This window comes from Aethalodelphis obliquidens, unplaced genomic scaffold, assembly GCF_003676395.1.
Source record: "Aethalodelphis obliquidens isolate GAN/ISIS:26980383/991018 unplaced genomic scaffold, ASM367639v1 scaffold7, whole genome shotgun sequence".
In the NCBI taxonomy this organism is placed as follows: Eukaryota; Metazoa; Chordata; class Mammalia; order Artiodactyla; family Delphinidae; genus Aethalodelphis; species Aethalodelphis obliquidens.
In genome coordinates, this window is record NW_020837951.1 from 3,038,186 (window position 1) to 3,060,189 (window position 22,004).

The 22,004-nt window shown below is 57.2% G+C and overlaps 1 protein-coding gene across 3 annotated transcripts in view; it reads left to right on the forward strand.

Moving 5' to 3' along the window:
* The window catches only part of COL5A1 (collagen type V alpha 1 chain), a 154,090-nt gene that overhangs the window by 107,330 nt on the left and 24,756 nt on the right, over nucleotides 1-22,004 (forward strand). For all 3 annotated transcript variants that reach the window (XM_027104392.1, XM_027104393.1, XM_027104394.1), the window contains exons 32-49: nucleotides 676-729; nucleotides 4,944-4,988; nucleotides 5,123-5,176; nucleotides 6,470-6,514; nucleotides 7,032-7,085; nucleotides 8,118-8,171; nucleotides 10,775-10,828; nucleotides 11,597-11,704; nucleotides 12,986-13,075; nucleotides 13,172-13,225; nucleotides 14,507-14,614; nucleotides 16,770-16,877; nucleotides 18,068-18,121; nucleotides 19,185-19,238; nucleotides 19,320-19,427; nucleotides 20,266-20,319; nucleotides 20,420-20,527; nucleotides 21,743-21,796. In XM_027104392.1, the coding sequence (XP_026960193.1) occupies nucleotides 676-729; nucleotides 4,944-4,988; nucleotides 5,123-5,176; nucleotides 6,470-6,514; nucleotides 7,032-7,085; nucleotides 8,118-8,171; nucleotides 10,775-10,828; nucleotides 11,597-11,704; nucleotides 12,986-13,075; nucleotides 13,172-13,225; nucleotides 14,507-14,614; nucleotides 16,770-16,877; nucleotides 18,068-18,121; nucleotides 19,185-19,238; nucleotides 19,320-19,427; nucleotides 20,266-20,319; nucleotides 20,420-20,527; nucleotides 21,743-21,796 (1,260 nt within the window). The remainder of the gene's footprint in view (nucleotides 1-675; nucleotides 730-4,943; nucleotides 4,989-5,122; nucleotides 5,177-6,469; nucleotides 6,515-7,031; nucleotides 7,086-8,117; nucleotides 8,172-10,774; nucleotides 10,829-11,596; nucleotides 11,705-12,985; nucleotides 13,076-13,171; nucleotides 13,226-14,506; nucleotides 14,615-16,769; nucleotides 16,878-18,067; nucleotides 18,122-19,184; nucleotides 19,239-19,319; nucleotides 19,428-20,265; nucleotides 20,320-20,419; nucleotides 20,528-21,742; nucleotides 21,797-22,004) is intronic.

The following is a 22,004-nucleotide window of genomic DNA, read 5'->3' on the forward strand; positions in this document are numbered from 1 at the left end:
CTTTATAAGCTGCCGTGCTTTGTTTAGAGGTGTTCTGGGAAGATAATGAAACATGGCAACAAGGTACAGAAGACAAATGTCATAAATGTGACATTCACACATCATCTCCAGTTAATCTGAGTGGCACGTGTTCCATTTTCTCCCAAAACACCAGTGTTTTGCAGAGATGGGTGTGTGAGAGGAGAGTGTGGAGAGAGGGAGAAAGGGGAAGCCTGGTTAGGATTCAGTTCTGGATTTTAAATTTGGAGTCTGTGAGACGCTCAGGAAATACTGAGTAGGCGGGTGGGTGGATGAGTGGTTTGGTGGATGGATAGACGGATGGTGGGTGGATGTTGGGTGGTGGGTGGGTAGATGGGTGGATGGTGGGTGGATGGGTAGACGGATGGTGGATGGATGGATGGATGGATGGGTGGGTGGGTATATAGTTGGATAGTGGGTGGGTGGGTGGGTATATAGTTGGATAGTGGGTGGGGAGACAGGTGGATGGATGGTGGGTAGATAGGTGGGTGGTGGGTGGGTAGACAGGTGGATGGATGGTGGGTGGATGGGTGGTGGGTAGTGGGTGAGTTTGGTCCGAGACCATGAACTCTAACGGACTCTTCCTGCTGCACAGGCAGCATCGCTCGTCCTCCTGACCAGGCTCTCAAACCTCTTCCCTGATTAACTCTCTTTCAGGGTTCTATCGGATTTCCCGGATTTCCTGGTGCCAACGGAGAGAAGGGTGGCCGGGTAAGGACGGTCTGGCCTCTGCTCAGGTGGCTTCTTCTGCTGCCTTGGTATTTCGCGGGTATATTCTCCAATACATCCTGTTGATTCTCGGGTATATTCTCGGGTATATATATATTTTTATATATATATATATTATTATATACGTGTATTATGTATATATTATAATATATATTATATATATATAAAAAACATATATATTTTATATATATATATTATTCTCGGGTATATATATATTTCGCGGGTATATTCTCCAATACATCTCACCCACTTTGCTGCCAAAACTGCTTTCTGGAACAGCTGACCTTAAGCCTGTCCACTGAGCGCTGGTGACTCTTGGCCCCCCGGGCGGGGCAGTGCCGCAGTAGAAAGGGCAGCAGGCCTGAGGGGAAGGCACGCTGAGAAAACAGTGCTTTCTCATGCACAGCCGCCATCCTGCCATCTCTTTTGGGTCACTGGCGAAACCCAGATTCTCCTCTTTCAGCCCAAGTGACTTTCCCTCCAGGCTAAGTTTAAAAGGAAGGAAAGGAGTTCTGCCTTGTATCTCACGGACTCTGCTCTCCCAGGGTCAAGTCGCCTCCTTCCTCTTCTTCCCACGCTGCCGCTGTCACGGGACCCCGCCAGGTGCCACGCGCTTTGCTTCCCTCTGTTGTCCCCCTGAGGGAAGGTGATCCGAGGGCTCAGGCTGGGGGAGCCGCCCTCCCGGCCCCCTGCCGGCCCAGGCCATCCTGCAGGAGCTGCCCTGAACACTGCTTAGGGAAATCATGGGACAGGAAGGGTCCGCCTGGGCCTTTGGACTCGGAGCGACCTTGTCCACAGGCGTGTGGGGTGTGTGCAGAGCAGGCCTGGAGAAGACGCTGGGCCCAGCCCGGTCCCCTCCACCCCCGGCTGGTCCTCCCCACGCAGACGGATGGGCTGCCTCTCCTCAGCGTGCTCGCTACAAACTAATGTTACTGCGTTTGAGCGGAGACAGTGAGATGTCTTGAAAGCAGGGAGGAAGACTTCAGCCATCCAAAATCCGCGTGCACGAACGTGTCTGCCAGGCTCACAAAAGAGAAAGACGGGGACTTTTCTGAGTGCAAGTCAATGGCATAACCACAGGGAGACCTTTATCTGTTTGTCTGTATCGGTGTCTAGATGTATCTATACCTATGTCTGTATCTGCAATGTTTAGATGTATGTCACGTCTACATCATGTCTGTGTCTGTGTCTGTAACTGTGTGTCCATCATCTACCTGCCTACCCGTCTGTCTAGTTCTTCCTGGTAGGGACAGTCTGACTAGTGTCTTCAGGGAAAGACTGTCATTTGAGAAAAGTGGTCCAGGGTCTGGTAAAAGCGTGGGAAGCGCGGGGTGACGGGGTGGGCAGCCCCTGAGCTTGTGGAGGGCACAGGGCTTTCCGCGCCACGTTGCCGTGAGAGTCCCCAAGAGGGGTCATGACGGTTAACGGGGTCATGTGATGTGACACAGGCCCTTCCGTGGAGGAGCTGCACTGCAGGTCCAGGCCCCGTGGGGTCACGTCGAGCAGCAGAGGCCTGGCCGTGGCTCTGGGGGCCGTGGCGCTCTGGTCCAAGCTCTGCTGCCCTCTTCTGCCCCTCGTGCTTCTCGGCCTCCCCAGTCCCGAGCCGAGAAGTTTGGGCAGATGCCTGGATGCCCCCCGGCCCTCACGGGCCATTGTTCCAGTGCGTCAGCACGTGATCACCAGGGTCACCGCTGAAAACGGGTTGTTGGAAAGCAGGGGGTCTGGGACCGGGACACTTCCTCCTGTTCTGAGGTTCGGACGTGGTTCCTGGGGTCTGAAACCTGGACACCCCGAGGAAACGATCTACTTCGGGATTGACAGGGATTGTCGGGTTGCATGTGGCTGTATCGTGGCCACATGGGTGGGTGTGGCCGCCAGCATTTAGAGAGAGCTGGGATGGCAAAGATGCCAGCTTTTCCCGAAGGGAGAGGTTGGGCCGTGGTCAGGCATGACTGGAGCACACGTCTGTTCATTGTGGGAGAGGTGTGTCCAGGCACATTTTCCAGGGGAAAATGGCCACGTCTGTCCCCAGGAACCGTCTGAGATCAGCCGGCTCGCGGCGAACAAGTTAGCGCCGCCGTTTTAGTGCACGTCCTGGCAGGCGGACAAGCCCCCGGGTCTGAGACCCCGAGCGTTCATTGTTTAGCCGTGGGCTCCGCATGTCCCTGCACCCGGGAGAGGACCCTGGAGTCGCGAGACTCAGCACTTACGGCACGTCTGCCCATCCTCCCCTCCGGAGAGACAGACACCTTTATTCTGGAACCTTCCCCACGGAAGGAAGGAGGAATCCACCCAGGCTTTCATCGGGGGAGCAACATGGGAGGTTTTTAGCGTAGCTCTGGTCCCCGCTCTGGTGTGGAGAGCGGGTGGGAAGGGAGCCGGCGGGCTGTGCTTCTGTGCAGAGGTCGTTTTACTCTCCTTTTGGACATTCTGGTCCGATGGAGGCTTCTAAGTGCTAGGATGCTCCGCGTGACGGGTGGCGTGTGTGCTGATACGCGTGTGCCTCCCGTCTGACAGCTGCTTGTGAGCCGGCAGGTGCCCTTCTGTCCGCCTCATCCTGGCCTCTGCAGAGGGGCTGGCTGGGTTGGGGGACTGCTGGCTGTGGATTCCACGTACAGCCGGCTGTCATATGAGCAGTCGACAGTCTGTCCCTGTCACTGGCCCGCACCCCGGGCCGAGGCGGGGTCCCAGCCGGCCCTGCCTGGGAAGAGCCAACCCCTTAGGAACACCACCAGCGACCGGAGGCTTCTGCTGCCTGCGTCGGGCGTCTTGGCTAGAGCAAGGCTAGTTCTGGGAAGGCCCGTGCCTCCCCCGCAAGGGCACAAGGACAGGCGCTCACGGGAGATTCTGTTAAGGAAGCCGTGGACGGGGCACCTTCTGTTCAGTGACGTAAGTCACCGGGATGCAAAGCCCTGGGTTCGTTTACAAGGAAAGCTGGAGAGCGTTGGCACCACCTGGGAGGCCTGACGGAATCCGTGGCTGGGACTCTGTTTTGCTCCCAGTGCCCGGGGCACAGTTAGTTTAGGTCGGAACCCAGAGCCTTTCAGGTGACGAGATCAGAACTGCGATCTGGGTCGTGGTGTGGGGTGGAGGCTGGGCGTGAGATGACGTGCCAGCTGGACTCACCCGCAAATGCCAGGGAGGCACCTGGGTGGGTCGCAGTGTCTCTGCTGGTGGAAGTCCATCATTTGAAGAAAGCAGATGTTTCATTCGTTTTTGTAGGCAAATGTTTATTTGAAGCCGAAAGATCGCGTCATCTAATGAAAGCAGCGAGAGCAGAGTGCATCGTTAAAAAGCATCATCATCACCTCATTATCGTAAAAGGTTTTATTAAGCTCACTTCAAAACGGGAGGCTCTAGAAAGCAGTTTTGATGCTGGCAGTGAATGAAAGATGGTGAGAGGAAATGTATCAGGTGGCCTTTGGCAATACAGATCCATCTTGGGCTTTAGAAACCAGAAAAAAAAAAAAAAAATTCCCGGAAAATGCATGGAGAAGTGGTGGAGATATAGGAGCCGTGATCCATCCGTTACTTCCATGTGCTGTAGGTAAACTGCACTTACCGGCTGTTATATATTTGCTTTAGGAAAAAACAAACGCCGTGCATTTGTTTTCCTTGGTTTGGAAAATGCAAAACCACAGAGAGAGGAGGAGTCTCGATTCTATTAGATGAGAAGCACATGACTCTTGGATGCATGATTCATGTATTAAATTGCAAGTTTGTTCATTTGCAGCGCCCGTTGAAAATTTAATGGCTAATATCCTTAACTGTAGCAGAAGTAAATCATGTAGGAAAGGGGTTGGCTTCCTTCTCTTTTCTTGTAATAATGATTCCCCCCACCCCTGCTGAGAGAGAGAGAGAGGGGGGAGAGAGAGTTGAAGGGGGAGGAGGGGGGAGAAGGGAGGGCTAGATGCTTTGAGGGAAGGAAACCAGATAAGCGTGGTTAACATCCATCAGGCAGCAGGAAGAAAATTGGATTTCAGCAGGCCTTGTACAGAAATATAAAGCTGTGTGTATTGGATGTGCAGTGGATCCTGTCACCCTGAAAAGTCTTCCTTTAAAACAAAGATGAGGAGGAAGGTCTTTCCTAGCTTCTGACTCCGCGGGGTCTCTCCATCTCCCAGGAGGGGGGCCACCGCCCAGACAGTGACAGGTGTGTCAAGTGACTGACCGACACCCTTTTTCTCTGATTCCAGGGCACACCTGGGAAGCCGGGACCACGGGGGCAGCGAGGCCCAACGGTAACCCTGGGCGTGAGGGCCGTCTTCCAGATTGGGAGCGGGTTGTGGGAGCATGCCCGGTGGGGGCTGGGGGGAAGGAGGCCTCAAGGGTGCCGAGGATTGGCGCTGACCTGTCTTGTTTCCTGTTTGTCCAGGGTCCACGGGGTGAAAGAGGCCCCCGAGGCATCACTGGGAAGCCTGGCCCCAAGGTATGTGTTCAGCATCCTCTGTGGCCCCGGGATGGATCAAAGTTTTGTTTTGTTTTGTTTTGTTGCGGTACGCGGGCCTCTCATTGTTGTGGCCTCTCCCGTTGCGGAGCGCAGGCTCCGGACGCGCAGGCCCAGCGGCCATGGCTCACAGCCCCAGCCGCTCCGCGGCATGTGGGATCTTCCCGGACCGGGGCATGAATCCGTGTCCCCTGCATCGGCAGGCGGACTCCCAACCACTGCGCCACCAGGGAAGCCCTGGACCGAAGTGTTTGATGCACCAGAATGTCAAGCCCCTGAGGGTGCCCCATGGCCCTTCTCACTTGAAAAAATAAAAGAAAGAAAGACGTTTTCTTGGGGGTATTTCAGACGGAGCTGGTCTCCTCCACCAGCCCTCGGATGGGTTAGGTCAGGTTGAGTCACGTGGCAGAGGCTGCCCGGGGCCATCCCCCCGTGGAACTCTCCAGCCAGAAGCCCCGCAGCTCCAGGAGGCGAGGCCCAGCCAGGCTTTGGACAGATTCCCCCTCTCCCCGCCGCCCTAGTTCTGATGGGGAGGTCTCATTTCTTCTCTTGAGAAGGGGCTTGGAAGCTGCAGAGACATCTCTGCTGGGATTCTAGAGCAAGTTCTTCCTGCCCTGGGGAAAGATCCTCCGGATCCCCTCCTCCTGCCCTGGGGCCTTGAAGCCAATTCCGCCCCGTCCCCCCCCCCCCCCCCCGCCACCGTCAGTGCGGAAACAAACCTCGGCCAGGCGGGCTGGTCCTGTCCCGTCCTGTCCAGGATGTGATTTGCAAAGTGCGTTCCTGCGAAGGAGATGGGCCCGCTGCTGGCCGAGGTGCAGAGCCGGGCAGATGTGACGGCCCGGGGGCTACACACATCCTTCCCTGACGAGCTCTGAGCCACGATCACGCTCCCCGGAGGCTGACTTAACGCGCAGCTGTTGCCCGGTGCCGGGTGGGCCCTGGGACAGGGCCTGTGTCCGTCTTCTCATGAGTTTGGGCTGCACCCCTGGTGGAAGCGTGGCCTCTGTCCCACAGCGGGAGAGTGTTCTGGAATGTCACAGCCGCGGGGACGCCGGCCGAGTGTCAGGTGTGCCTGTAGAGGCAAGGGGACAGGCGGCCTTTGGGAGCCATGGCCTGGCTCTTTACTGAGAATCCGGTGGGGTGAGCCTCCAGGAGGGCACACGTGCAGTATGTGACCCTGAACTTTTGATGATGTTACAGGCCAGAGTCTTTGCTCAAAACTAGTAAGAGTAGCAATAATAATAAGCTTTTCTTGACCTTTCCCTCCCTTCCCAGGGCAACTCTGGAGGCGATGGCCCGGCCGGCCCTCCGGGTGAACGGGTGAGCATCTGGACACATCCCGGAAACATCTCTAGGAACATGTGCAGGAAAGCAGCCTGCCTTAAATAGCCCCCCTGCATTTCTTCCCCAGTGGGCGGGGGAGAGGGAGGCTAGCCTTTGACTCTGCCGAAGGAGAGGGTTTTCCTAAAATGGAAAGGGGGTCAGAGTAGCCTTCCCTGGGAGTAAAGTCTTCTGTCGGTTGGAGATGGAGAGCCCATCCACTTGGCCCTTGCCTTGGGGTTTGGGGGGACAGTGGCTGAGATGTCAGGAAACTGGGTCCTGGGCCCGTGCTGCCCCGAGGGACCTTGCTCTGTGACCTGGCCTCCTCGGCCCCTGACTGGACTTCTTTTCACATTGGTGAGGGCAAGGGCCGGGAAAAATAGAGAAAAGGTCATGGGGAGCAGTGATAAATCGATCCTGGTGCCTGTGCTCAGAGCGCCGACGGTGAGGGCTGCTGGGCCCCCCAGATGCTGGGGAGAAGATGTCTGTCCTCATACTGGCCATTCTCTGTCCTCAGGGACCCAACGGACCCCAAGGACCCACAGGGTTCCCTGGACCAAAGGGTCCCCCGGTGAGTACTGCGTTTTCCCTGTGGGGCTGGCCCAGGATTTCCCAGAGATGTTGGATCTTCCCCGAGGCTCCAGTGGCCTCCTGGCAGCTGGCGGGTGGGGAGGGAGACCTGCCCGGAAGCTCTGGCTGGAGAGAGCTGCTTTTGGGGAGCACGGACCCCTCTTTCATTTAGACCATCACGATTCTCTAGTTGGTACTGTCTTAGGGTGCTAGGGCTGCCATAACAAATGACCACACAGCCGGTCACTTAAAACCACAGAAATGTGTTCTCTCACAGTCTGGAGGACAAAGTCCAAGATTCAGGTGTGGGCTGGCCTGGCTCCTCCTCTGAGGGCTCTCGGGGAGAATCCGTCCCAGGCCTCTCCCAGCTTCCGGCGCCTGCCGGCCGCCCTTGGGTTGCAAGTGCTCACCCGGATCTCTGCCTGTGTCTTCGCCTGGCCTCCCTGTTGTTCTGTGTCTTCAAATTCTCTATCTCTATCCACTGGTCGCTGGATCAGGCCCCACCCTAACCCATTCAGACCTCACTTTGACCTAATCCCATCTGCAAAGACCCTATTTCCAAATGAGGCCACGGTCACGGCTTCCAGGGGTTAGGACCTCAGCCTATTTTGGGGGAGACACAGTTCAACTCACAACAGACACAGTATGTTTCCTCTGAGAAAGAAAAACCCCTCGTGGTTGGAGTTCGTGCCTAACGGCGCTTGCTTGGGGGCAGGGGTTAGGGAGGAGTTTGGCCTCTGAACCAGACACACTTGATCCTCCTTCACCTCCCACTGGCTGGACCTCAGGGAGCTGCTGACCTCTCGCTGCCTTGGTTTCTCCCCGTGGGAGACGACGGTGACCCTCAGGGTGGTTGTGAGCGTTCAAGGGGACGGTGCCCAGACCCTGGGTCCCACGTGGTACTTGTCACCGTAACTTTGCCGTCGTTGCCTTGGAAATGAAGTGGCAGCTTTTGTTGCCTGGTGTGGCACGAAACCCCGAAGGTGTGCGCGTCTCAGAACAAAATGCAACTTCCTTCCTTTGCTTTCTTCAGGGGCCCCCGGGCAAGGATGGGCTCCCGGGACACCCTGGACAGAGAGGAGAGACGGTGAGTATGGGCAGGGCTGGGGGACCTGGCCTTCGCTGCCCATCAGCTTATGGGAGGCGGTCAGCCTTGGGAAAGCCCCTGAGGGCCGGGCCATCTTCTGTGGCCTCGGGGAGAGCCCAGCGCAGGCAGCGACCCTGTGACACTCTGTGTGCAAAGGCAGGCGCTGGCTGCAAAGTCATCCTGGCCAGTTTGGTCCAAGGTCACACGTGAAACCATCATGACACAAACAAAAACCTAGCGCAGCCGCCTTTCCTTCCTCCCGCAGCAGTCTGAGTGTGGCCGGTTTGTTCTGTGTGCATCTGACCTGGAAAAGTCGTTGGGAAGATTCTCCGTTTGTCGTTTGGTTATTTTATGCCGCCCCCAGCCCTGTCTGTCCAGGCCCTTCCGGCCTCGGGGTTGACGGCAGGGGGCCTGGAGGGCTCCTTCCGAGTCCCCTTTTATAGGAAGGAGGACAGGTGACCGGTCAGGGTGGAGTTTGGGCCCTTGGCTGTGCTCAGGGCCAGCATCTCTGCTGTCACAGGCTCTCCTTGACCTGGCCCTGACTTGTAGCAATGCCCGTTCCAGCCTTTGTCAGCTGGACTTAAAGGACATCCGCATTTCTTAGTTCTAGGAAAAGCATTTATCGGAAATGTGATGACGTTCTGGTCCCGGGAGCCACTGGGGATTCGTCCCAGCTTCACGTTGTGTCCCCTCCAGGCCTGTGCCCCAGAAGGGCGTAGGCAAACCTGTGACCTTGGGGCTCCAGGCTTTGGACAGTTGGGGACTCACAGCGCCTGGTGACATCCTTGTCACCAGATTGGTGGAGAGTGGCCGAGAGGCCCCCTTGTCTCTGCACCCAGTGTCCTTGTGGCCAGAGGTCTCTGGCAGGCGCTCCCAGGAAGAGCAATCCCCGTGAAAGGGCATTTTGCGGGCACGTTTAATATGTTTAATATGTTCTTGGTGACTCTGCTTAAAAGAATCCCTTTGTCCCTCTTCGGCTCGTTCCAATGAAACGTCTTCTAATTGTACCATCCCGGGTTCCGCACGGCGCTCCGTGGCTGATAAATGGAGGTTACTTTGCTCTTTTGTTGATAGAGAAAAATGAAAACGTTCCTAGCTTTGCATCTTTTTCTCTAATGCTTCTCTGAGGAGACAAGATGGAAGGTTTCACGTCGTGTGTGCTTTTCCCCGTCTGCCTCGTTCTGGGAGGAGGCTGGCAAAGTGATGAAGTTGCTTATTTTTGCTGGGAAAGTAGGACAGGTTCTTCCCGGCTCCACCTGCCACGCCCAGCTGCCCCCGTAGACTCAGGGGCACCCCCATCCAGACCCTCCTGGGGTGGCATGTCCTCCACGGGCCAGTCCAGACGCCTCCAGAAAGGTCTTCCCTGGGGTGTTGCCTTGTGCTTTTTGTAGAGGCTGGAAACACGAGAGGTCATGGCATCTCCTAAGTGCAACCGCAAAGCCCGTTTCTCGGGAGGGGCTGGAGACGGATCCCGGCATCAGCAGCCGTGGACGGTCCCCGCAGTGGACCACGCGGGGGGCCTTTCATGCCTTACACCCAGGCTCCTGCCTCCACTTGGGCACTGCTGCCCGGCCCGCCGAGCGGGAGGTGCTCTCGACCTGTCCACCGTTCCTTGTTTCTGACCCTGTAAAGGCTGCCTACGGGGAACGCTGCATCGACCATGGCCGTATTAGTCCATTGCATGCAACTCAGCTGGGCCTAAGGAAGGGGTCCCTCCTGGGATCTGCCGAGGGGCCGAGTCCACTGTGGGTTTGTGAGGTCCAGCGGCTGAGTGTGAAGCCTCCGTCGCCGGCACGCTGGCCGTCGTGCAGTGAATTAGAGGCGCTCGCTCGTCAGCCCCGCGGGCAGCTCACCCTGCAGCTCTCGCTGTGGCTTTCAACGAGGCACCTCCCTCTGCAGACTCTAAAGAGTTTCCGCTAAGATCCTCCCGGGCGTAGCATCTGCCGTCTTCCCCAGCATCGCGTGACCCCTGCAGATGGCATCTTGTCGGCACGCGCCATGCTCTGTAGACGTGCCGGAAATTAAAGTCGCGTTGCTTGGCCGTCAGCCCTCTCCTCTGGAGGAGAGAGTGTGCAGTGCAGCCAGATGGGTGTCTCCATGCCGCTGTGAAGAGCAGAAGCAAGAGATTCCTGTGCAACCGAGCTAAGGATATCTCCCAGCCGCTGCGCTGCAAGTCCCCACCGCGTCCCGGTTTCAGCCGGTGCAGAGGGACGCGGCAGTGAAACCACCTGCCCTGCCCCGGGAGCCTTGGTGACAGCAGCAGGGCAGTCTCCACAAAGTCACTGACGAGATGCAGCCCAGAGGTGGCTCCTGACAGGGGACACCAAGTCTGCTCAGAAAATGAACGCTTAGTGACATCAGAAAGATGAACGGTTTTAAAACATATTTCTCAGCATTAACCAGGGCAACGGGAAGCAGCTGGTGAAACTGATCTGTCTGGCTTCACGACCTTCCTGAAATTCACGCAAAATGAAACAAGAGAAATGGCCCTTTGAAATGAGGGCTGGGACGTCCACTGTTCGGGGGTGGGGTGAGGGCTGGCGGGGGCGAGCCTTCTGTTGGGTCGCTCTGGACATCTCAGTGTGCCAACTCTCTCTTCGCAGGGTTTCCAAGGCAAGACCGGCCCTCCAGGCCCCCCGGGTGTGGTCGGCCCTCAGGTGAGATACAGCATCCCCTGGTGTCACTGGTCGTCCTGGGTCCCCACCCACACAGGAAAGAGAGTCACGCTCGGGACGGAAGTTCCCCACCGTTCTCAAGGTCTGGGTGCCGCCAAGAGGGCATCACAAGGCCCGTAGTGCTTGTTTAGAGACGTGCTCCGTGCAGGGGACCAGGTGTAGAGAGCAGGGCAGTGATCTGTTGACATGGATGTAAACGGAGCAGGCAGAACCATGGGGGCTGCCAGGCCCGTGGGCAGCCACCCCTTGGTGTCCACGCAGCCTGATTCCCCGCCCTGGATCCAGTACCCAGGGCTGCTGTTCTAACCGCCCGTGGATAAGTGTGAGGACGGGCTTGCAGGCTCAGAGCCACACAACAGGGTGCAGTCACCTTGCTTCTCAGAAAGTTCCCACCTAACGTGGCAGTGGATAAGGTACTGCCCCAGGAAATGCGGGTGCGCTCCCCGCTCCCTCTCTCTGCTGGTTTCCCTGTGACACCCTGGGAAATGCAGGCCCTGCCCCACTTCACTGGGGAGGAGACACAGAACCACAGGGCCAGGCAGTGGCTGTTGAAAACCACCCACCTGGTTCGCTTTGACCTTTCTGGATCTTTACCGGAGGGAGATGACTTTCAAAGGAATGTGGAGGTCGAGTGGGCTTGCAATGGCCCTTTGCCTCTGTGGCCAGGCTGTCCTTAGATGTAGAAAGAGAAGGTTACTCCCTTGCGTGTCCCTCGAACACGGTTTATGGCTGACACACTTTTCCCAACAGGGTCCCACGGGAGAAACTGGTCCCATGGGTGAGCGTGGCCACCCTGGGCCCCCAGGCCCCCCTGGTGAACAAGGGCTCCCGGGCCTGGCCGGAAAAGAAGGGACGAAGGTGAGTGTCCAGGACGTCCGTGCCAGGTAGACTTTCCCAAGGAACCATTTCGGCCTTTGGTCTGCTTTTTTCTAAAGAGTGGGTAATTCTCAAGCAGATGCTCCTCGTGCCAATCAATCCCCCAAACCAGGCACTTAGTTCAGCTTCTGCTCGCTTTGAAGGGGAGCTGAGCATACCTGCCGCCCGGATGCATGTGACGGGGGCTGGGGACCACCTTTTCCCCGGGCTGCCCACGCCCATTCCCAGAAATGGATACAACCCTGACAATTCATGTGTCTAAGAGGGATTTAGCAGAAAGCGACCCTTTAAAACACTGCCCACTGTAAGAGGTGAAAGAATAAATATTAAAAATACCTATCCCCACCCTGGGTACCCCAAGCTGGTGGTTATAACTTTCTGTGTTTTAGCATAAAAATGAACAGCCTTCCCGTTTTCAGCTTTTCAGTGAGGGACACAGGAAGGATAAGCTCTCCAGCCCCTTGTGTGAACACGTACCAGAAATTAAACTTGAGAAGTAATCAAATAGTGAAAAAATTACACACACGTATGTAGGCATGCGTGCATATATGCTTGAGTACACGTGTAAGTGCTTGAAAAACGACACGCGTATGTGTGTGTATAATACAGGGCCAGGTGTCTGGCCACAAAGGGAGCTCTCTGAGTTTGGAAAGGGAGCCAAGGGCATGCTGGTTTGAAGACCGAGATGCTGCCATGTTGGACCCCAGAGAAGTTCTGGAAGATGTCAGAGCTTTAGTGAACTTCAGGGAAGGTACATGCCCAGGTGGAGAATCTTCAGAACATGTGGTTTCAGGCTCGAGACAAGTGTCTCGGGCGGCAAGTCCTCTTCAGGCAACGCTTCCCGTGCTTCGGCCACGGACTCCTTCCCCTGAGCCCAGTCTTCGAGGATCCCCAGATACATGAGAAGGGCAGACGTGGGGCCCTCAGCCCCGGCTCAGCCGTCGTGGCCCCGAAGGACAGGGTGGGGGCCTGGGCCTCCGTGGAGACGACTGGAGTCCCGGTCGGAATCCGTCCCCACCCACACGCAGAGCCAGCCCGCCGCACAGGCCCCCGGCTGTGAGCTTGGGCTGCGCTCCAGCGCGTGGACCTGCCAACCAATGATTCAAGTCAAGACGCGGAGGTTCCTTTTAAAGCCAAGTGCCCGGGGAAGCCCCACCTCCAACCCAGGTCCCGAGCGGATCTGGAAGACCAGGCCCCACCCAGCTCCCTGTCCACCCTGGTCTTGGGCATCGCTCGGAAACTCACCTATGGCTCTGATTTCAGGGTGACCCAGGCCCCGCCGGCCTTCCTGGAAAAGATGGCCCCCCAGGGCTACGTGGCTTCCCCGGGGACCGAGGGCTTCCTGGTCCTGTGGTGAGTGAGGGGCCAGCCGGGGGGATGGAGCCGGAGGCTGCCCAGCCCGGGGGGCGTCTCCCCTCGGTGCCCTGCCCACATGTTGTTGCTTTGCAGGGGGCGCTTGGACTGAAAGGCAGTGAAGGCCCCCCAGGCCCGCCAGGCCCCGCGGTGAGTGTGCTGGCTCAGCACAGAGCCTCTTTCCCACCCTCTGCTCTGCAGGCAAGACGGGCGTCCTGAGGCCCGGGGAGCACGCACACCTGCCCTGGCCCCGCGTGGGTCCTGGGAAAGCTGTGGTGGCGGAGCTGGGCTTGGGAGGGACGTGGACCGTGTGCCCGAGCTGGCAGCCGGTGACGAAGGGCCAGAGGCGGGGGCGTGTTGTATGAGGACAGCTGGAGAGCCGGGCGGTTTGGAGGAGCGCTGCATGGGCCCCCCAGCCTGTGGAGGAGGCTTCGCGTGGGTCTGGTCCCGGAGCAGCCGGGACGGGCACGGACACACAGCTCCACGGCCTCGAGAGCGGGGCTGTCCGCACGCCTGGGGCTGCCCAAGGCAGAGGTGACCCAGCACAGGCGGGAGGCCTGTCCCCCAGAGCTGTGCTGTCTGTTAACCTAGGTGGTCCCCCCCCCAACTTTGAGTCTAGCTACAAGAGGCTTGGAGATCCAGAGTTTCCAGACCCTGGGCTGTGGTCTGGGGGAATTGGGGGCCGCGAGAGGCTGTGCCCACGCTCCAGAGACACGCCCACGGGCCCCCTGTTCTTGCCTTTTTATGGAAATGCGACATCTGTGTTACTTCCCCCTGCCCTTCAAATGAGCCCATCTGACAGCCCCCTCTCTCACCTACAGAGTGGGGCTTCAGGAGCTGCCCCTGGCCCCTGGCTAGGTTTGAGGGTGGACCATGAAATGACCCCCCCCTCCCCTGAGTTATGGGCCATTTGAGAGAGACAGTGACGGGGAAGTCAAATACTGCCTTTCCTTGTGATAAGGGCCAGGAACAGGATGACACCCCAGGCAACAGTGGTTTCGCGATACTGAACCCCTAGAATTAGTCCAGGTGTCCACCTGTCAGCCCCGCTCCTGGGCCAGAGCCTCGCCTTAAAACGTACAGCGTGGAGGAGCAGGGCAGCAGGTGGACGATCTGTGGCAGGCAGACCCCAAAGGGCAGAGTGGCTGCCAGCGTCCCAGAGGAGGTCATTCAAAGCCAGGACTCATGGAAGGAGGATGTGTTCTCAGACACTGCAGAGTGACTTGGAATTACGGGTTGGGGAGCGAAGAGGGCGTCAGAAACACAGCCCCAAATGCTAGACCAGATAGTTTGTGTTTGCAAAGGGCCCTGGGGAGCTACTGTGGGCTCTAGAGTGAGAGGGTGAGTGGTATGACCAGGCGGTGCTTTAGGAAGTTGTATCCATGCATTTGGAGAGCTTTTGAAATAAACCACTTTCTTGCCTCGCCCCAGGGATCTCCAGGGGAGAGAGGTCCGGCTGGTGCTGCTGGGCCCATCGGAATTCCAGGGAGACCTGGGCCCCAGGGACCTCCCGGGCCGGCTGGGGAGAAAGGAGCTCCTGTAAGTACTGCCTCGAAGGAGCTCTGTCCCTGCCCCCGTGTTGTCCCCTCCCCAGGCATTTCCCTGGGGGTTCGCGGGATCGGGGACATGGGGGCAGTGTGTGGTGTGTGCCCAGCTGTCTTGACTGAGGTCCAAGGGCCGATCACAGTGGCAGCCAGGTTCTTTCCCGGAGTTGCCTGAGCCGGAGGGGTGTTCGGGGAGCGTCCGGGCCAGGCTCGGCCGGTCACACCCACGCATCTGGGCCCCAGCATGTGCAGGCACGGGGAGGGGTGGAGACAGTGTGTCCAAACGTGGCGTTGGCCCCGGTCCAGGCTCTGGGTGCCCTGTGTGCACAGCCCCCTGCCCCCTGGCCCGGGCCCACAGCTGGTCAGTGTATGGGAAAGGTGGGTATTTGGGGTGGTGCTTGCGTTGTTGGTCTGGGGGTAGGCGTGGAGAAAGGAAGGGACGGGAGACGTGACCGGCAGATAAGCAGCTTCCTCCCAGACCCCTGACAGCCGACCTCCCAGTGAACCCCAAGTGTGATCGCCCCAACCTGGAGGCTTTGTGAAAGCTCAGGGGCAGGGGGTCTGGAGTCTTGCTTTCCATGAAGGGGGTTAGAGAGACCCTCCCTGTCTAGACACCTCCTGGGAAGCCAACCACCAGCCCCTTCCCCAAACGACTCCCCAGAGCGCCCCCGTCCTGCCTGGACGTACCCTCACCCCGGCCACGTTTCACGTCTGCCACGTGATTTTGGAAATGCTCGCCTGCCCCTGCATTCAATCAGCCATGGAGACAAATTCCAGCTCAAACCTCCCTTTCGAATTCTGAATGTCATAGGAGCCCGAGTTCCGGGGTGACGGGCTACGAGGATGGTGTCCCGTTGAGTTAAGACACCTGCGTGGATTGATTTCTGTTAGAAGGGGTGGTTTTCCTTATGTGTTTCCCTGTCCATGGCGCATGGGTAGAAAGAGGGCCCTGGTTGCCTTCCTGGCCGAGGACTCCCCGTGGGAACCACGCTGGACACGTGGGCACCAGGAGAATCCGATCAGTGTGTCATCGGCAGTTCTGATGGCATCTGCTCCTTCCTGTGAGGCTCCCAGGACACAGATCCCGCTGAATTCTGCCCCAGAACCCTGACTCTCGTCGGGCACTGGATGCGTGTAGAGCACACACAGATGCGGTTGGAAACGGTTGAGTTCATTGTTTCAAGAGAGTAAATACCTGAGCAGAAACCTCTCAGGGTTGTATCATCCAGTGAAAAGCTTGTCATGCTTCCAGAGTAGCTGCAGGAGAAGAAAAGGTCAAACAAAGGTCAGGTGTCATGTCGGGCAGGAAGGTTCCCTGTGAGCCACAGTCAGCCTGGGCATCTTCTGGCTTCACTGGGGAAGAACTTTTATCGGGACGACCTACATCGAGGAGCAGGAAGTGAACTGTGCAGAAGGAGAGGGGAAGCGGGGGCAGGAGAGGATGCCGGCCCAAGTCGGTGACCGTGTGACTGTGCACTTCCCCACCCGTGTCCCCTGCCCGACGTCCACGCCTCGTTCTGTGCCTCTGCTGGGAGAAGGGAATCCCGGCTTGGGTGAGAAAGTTCCAGCCACTCGCAGCGTGGAACGTGGCTGGTGAAGTTAAGCAAGAACTCAGTGAGGATCGTTTGAGATGACCAAGGGGGCAAATAGGAAAGTGAACCAAAACCACCAGGAAGGGAAGATCGGAGCGTGTGTGTGTGTGTGCATGTGTGCGCACGTATGTGCAGGTCCGTGTGCTCTCGCAGGGAGGGTGTTTGCAGGGAATCGGGAGAGTAATAAGCAAGTTGGCCGAGGCCGGAGCTCAGGCCCTCCTGGCCACTGGCTTGGACGGACCCAGGAATCTGGTTGGCGAGGTTTGAATCCCGGCTCTACTGCTTATGAACGAGCCTCAGTTTCCCCATCTGTAAAAGAGTAGCCCTTCCTAGGATGGGCGAGGATTAAGTGCAGAGATGCAGGGGAAGGGGTGATACAAGGCCGGACTCGGAGCCACCCTCGGTGTATCCGAGGGAAATCCATTAGGACCGTGGTGATGGTCCCTGCCCAGGACCTGCCCACTTCCTGCCTGTGGGCCTCTCTGTGGGGGATGAGCTGGTGGCAGGATGTTCCCACGATGGAGCTGCCTTTGAACAAGGATCTCCTCTCCTCTTTAGGGCGAGAAAGGTCCACAAGGCCCAGCTGGCCGAGACGGTCTACAGGGTCCCGTGGGGCTCCCTGGTCCAGCTGGCCCTGTGGGTCCCCCTGGAGAAGATGGAGATAAGGTAAGAAGAATTCGGTGAGGTTCCCCAACCTGGACCACGCACAGCCAAGCTTGGCCAGTGCCGGCAGGTCAGAGCTGGCGGGGGGGTTCCTCCTTTTTTTCTTTTTTTTTTTGCGGTGCGCGGGCCTCTCACTGCTGTGGCCTCTCCCGCCACGGAGCACAGGCTCCGGACGCGCAGGCTCAGCGGCCATGGCTCATGGGCCCAGCCGCTCCGTGGCACGTGGGATCTTCCCGGACCGGGGCACGAACCCATGTCCCCTGCATCGGCAGGTGGACCCTCAACCACTGTGCCACCAGGGAAGCCCGGCGGGGGGGGTTCCTTTTCAACCAAGGGATGCAGGCGACGTAGGGGCTCTGGCGACAGAGGGACCCCATACTGCCATCCGACATTCTTGGCGTTAGTGGATGATTTCGGAATAGCTCACAAATAATGGTAATAAATGAGATCTCTGACGTGCTTGAGGGGACTTAGACGCTGCTTTTCTCTTGGGTAGTTTTGGTGTTGCCGGAGACGTTTGCTGAAGCAGGCAGAGCACGGGAGAACGCTCTCAGTCATTTCAGATTCTAAATCTGTGGAGCCTGATTTAATGAGGTTTTACTCAACGTCTATTTTCAAATGTCTCCACTTCAGTGATCAAGACCCCCTTCCATTAAGAACGTGCTTTATAATCCTGACGCTGTTACTGCCATAGCTTGTATTTTATCCTCCGTCTAATGAAGACAGTGACATTTATCTCTTCGGTTTAACTTTCTGTTTATGAGAACTTTCCGGTGACATTTCCGACTTCGTCACCTCTGCAGCGATGATGCCTTGCCTCTCAGGGTGGGAGACAACCCTGCACGGCAGAAACACTGGAGAGATTTTAATAACTTTGGAAGCGTAGTAATTGAGTTGTCTTTATCATACTGTCATGTCATCCAACTTGACAAAGTAAACATTTCCATTGTGATTTTTTATCACACTTTCAAATCTGGTACAGTCCTGCAAAGCGTAAGATCAAGGCCTCATCCCTTTTAGTTCTCTTATTAAAAAAGAAATCAAATTAATATATGGAAACGTTTCTTCTTAGGACAGTTATAGGGCCCCCTGGAGAGATTAATCTTGCTCTCCAAGAAAAATTAATTAAGGGGAGCAGATAACGTGCAAATGATCATTGGACCGTCTGATGGGCCTTTCACATGTTCCCACAGGGGGAGATCGGGGAACCGGGACAGAAGGGGAGCAAGGGAGACAAAGGCGAACAGGTAAGGGGCCACACGAGCCACGTGCAGGGCCACCAGTGGAGCCACGGCACAGGGCTGTGTGCTCGGTGTGGCCCACACTCATCATTGACGTGAACAACCATTATAATATAACAACATTCACACCGGTAACTGATGGGACAGAGCTGGGCTTTGGGCTTTCCTTCCCTGTTGAAATCTTGTATGTGTGCGTGTGCCTACATGCGTGTGTGCACGCACAGGTGTGTGTTAGGTGCACACGTATGCATGTAACATGTATCTGTAAGAGAATCCCTTGTTGACAGATGAGCAGAAAGCACTCACAGGTTTTGTGAAGTAAAGCAGATTCAGCGTTTTTGTCCTTGAGGTTTTCGGTCCCACAGACATAATCACCGCCCTCCGATGCTGAGGGCTGCAGGATGTTCCAACAGAGGCAGCACCCTGACCAAATGCCTCTTAATTTTCCCTTAAAAAAAAGATTCTGCTTTAGAAATACTGGTGCGTTCTTGCAAACGGCCTGTCACTTGGCTGGCAGCTCCGCCCGGTGGCCGTGGAAGGAGGTCTGCACGGCGGACCTTTTCGCCAGGCGTGTCTGTTCCCAGGCAGACAGTGACCACGTCCCTGTTGACCTGGGGCCAGTCAGGCTTCCCAGGACAGCGACAGCATGCTGGCCTCTCTCGTGCTCTCCCTGTGCCAACAGTGAAATGTGCTTGGGGGCAGGCATTGTGCTGCCAGGTGTGGACTTTGGAATCAGTCCCTCGCGCGGCCACGGATGAGCCGCGTGATCCCGGTCCTCGTTTTAAAATGGGGCCTCCGGGGCCTGTGTCATGGGTGTGTGGTGGGGGCCGAGAGGATGCACGGTGGCCTCTGGCGGGACGTCAGTGTGGCTGTCCCCCCGCCCCTGACAGCACATGCTCAGGGTTGAACAGAGAGCATCACGCGTTCCAGAGCCGGCAGCCTGGCCCAGGACGGCCAAGCGTGGGTGCAGCCCCGATGACCTTGCCTGCAGAGCCCCTGCGGCGCTGGCCTTTCTCCCTCGGCCTGAGCTGTGCCTCAGGAAACAACTCTCTCTGTCTCTTCCCCACAGGGTCCACCTGGGCCCACAGGACCTCAAGGCCCCATTGGACAGCCAGGCCCCTCTGTGAGTATCAGAGAGTCCCCATCCCTCGAGCTGATGTGGCCCCGTACCTGGCCCTCACCATGCTCAACGATCTCCCTGTAGGGAGCTGACGGCGAGCCGGGTCCTCGTGGCCAGCAGGGCCTTTTTGGGCAGAAAGGTGATGAAGGTCCAAGAGGTTTTCCCGGTCCCCCGGGACCCGTGGGGCTGCAGGTAACAACAGAGTTTGCACTTCCGCTGATTCCTGCATCTTTGTGACGCCTTCCCCTCCCCTCCCCTGCCCTGCCCAGCCCTCCTGTCCCCTCCCTCCTGTCTTCTGAAAGCTAAGGCACGGCTTCAGGGGCGTCTCCATACATGACAGTGCTGTGAATTCTCAGAATTCCAGACACACCCACATTCACTTCTCTTAACCGGTGACATTTGTGAATTTGCTTGTTGTAGAAATGTTGGAAACTACAGATAAACTGTTAGCAAAGGAAACAAAAATGGCTTCTCAGCACGTGGTGGTGCCTTTCCACACCTCCTGAACGCCTGTGCTCACACACACACGCGCACATGCGTAATTCTGTTTGGTTTTTGCAAACTGCGACTCGTGCTGCATGTATAGAGAGTTTGGATCCAGCTCTTCCCACTTCCTTTTATATCACACGTCGCGTCAAATGTCATTAAACATTCTTGGAACACATCACTTTTTATTTATATTTGAAAACGTGACTCTCAGTCACTGCCTTGTGTCCCAGCATATGGTGGTGACGTAACTGATTCAAACATTTCCCTGCTGGCGGCTCATGAGGGTTCATTGTTTTATGGGACGCCTTCAGTAAGCACCTTATCAGGAAATCTTCGCATACTTCTCTAATTCTTTCCTTGCGCTAATTCTGAACCTTGGGATTTGGGGGACGTGCTCACATGTGGCTGTACGTTGTAAAGCACATTCCTGAGGCTTTTGAATGCCTGGCTTGGGGCCTTGCTGGGGAGGTAGCGCAAGCTGTGTGTTGGGGGGATAGAGCCACGCCCACGTGCCGAGTTTCTGATGAATTCCTGTTCTCAGGGTCTGCCGGGACCTCCAGGAGAGAAGGGCGAGACGGGAGATGTGGGTCAGATGGTGAGTGGCACTGGCTCGTGGAGACCCGGCCATGGTGGCTGGTTGCTGTTTTGGTAGATGTTTGTGTTTTCTCTGGGCTCAATGGCTCTTCTTCTCCCAGGGTCCCCCAGGTCCCCCCGGCCCCCGAGGACCCTCCGGAGCTCCAGGTGCTGACGGGCCGCAAGGCCCCCCAGGTGGAATAGGCAATCCTGGTGCAGTGGGAGAGAAGGTGATTCACGCCCCGTCACTGTCCCGGTGTATGACGTGTGAGCATGTGTGTGTGTGTGCACGCGTGTGTGCGTGTACACGTGCATGTACCCATGTGTATGTGTCCACCGCATACACGGAGATGTCCAGGTGCGCTGCTGGGCCATTCCTGTCAGATGCATTTTGAAACTTAGAAGATGTGTGCAATGGACCTGGGAGCCCTGCCCTTACCCAGGAGATTTTCCAAACGATAACAGCCACCAGGAAAGGCCCCGCCACCTCCTCCTCTGAGATTTGGCTCTGATAGACATAGTTATCTATTCCTTGAAGTGTGTCGTTGCTACCTTTTCAGCTCCCGTTTCTGTCAAATCCTGTTTTCTCATAGCCCCGGGTCCCCTTCATCTGATCTGGTTAATGTTAGGGCTTGGGCCCTGGAGATGACGCGAGCACATTGGACACATGCACGTGCACACGTGTGTACGTGCCTTACTTGCGTGCACGTGTGCAGCGGGCGAGACGGTGCCAGAGTCTGACTCCACCTGGGCCCAGGAGTTTGCACTACTTTTAAAGCACTTACCCCAGTTCCTTGGGGGTGAAAGGAAGGCGATGGCTGTGCTCCCGTGTTTGCACTCCTTTCACGCCGTTCCAGAACTTGCTTTCTGACATCAGGCCATTCAGCTGAAAGAAGTCTCCCATCGCGGCTCATTTCTTACGATAGGAAAGTCACAGAGAAACATACCTGCTGAGACCACCAGTGAATGGCGTGCGACCTCTGCTCAGAGCAGCACGCTCTCCCCGTGCCCTCCCCACCCGCCACAGGGCACGTCCCAGCTTCGGCCGCCACCACTCTCGCCCTTCCTGCTCTGTCCCACCTGCTGGCAAACGGATCTGCCTAGCTGTCCCCCTCCTCCTTTCACCTGGCTTCTCTCAATCGTCCTCCAAAACTCACCCGCAGCATCCCTTCCTGGGGAAAGCCATCTTTAATGCCCCCACGTACCCTCCGTGCCTGCTCTGTGTGTGTCACATGCCTGTGTATGTCACTGTCACCGCTTTATCCCTGGGTCCCTCACCTGTCTCTCCTCCAGTCCTGGGAACCGTCAGAGGACAGTGACCGCGTCTCACCCCCGGCCCCCTAACCTCCCCCACCCAGCCCAATGTCAGGGACGACTCGCTCAATGCCGGACGCTGGAGCCACTGTTCTCATTGCTGCTGTAATCACATCACGTTTCCTCCTTAGGGTGAGCCCGGCGAAGCTGGAGAGCCTGGCCTTCCCGGCGAAGGGGGCCCCCCGGTGAGTGGGTGGGCTTTGGGGGAGGAGGGGATGCGGTGTGGTTGGGTCCTGGGTGGGAGGCTCCTGCTCTGCCTCAGTTTCTCCATCCTGAAATGAGAGTCACGTCTCCTCTCGTGCCTACCTCACCGTCGTGCTGGAAAAGAGCGAGAGTGCCGTGGCGAGTGAGCGTGTGTGCGTGCATGTGTGTGTCCGCGTGTGTGCGTAGACG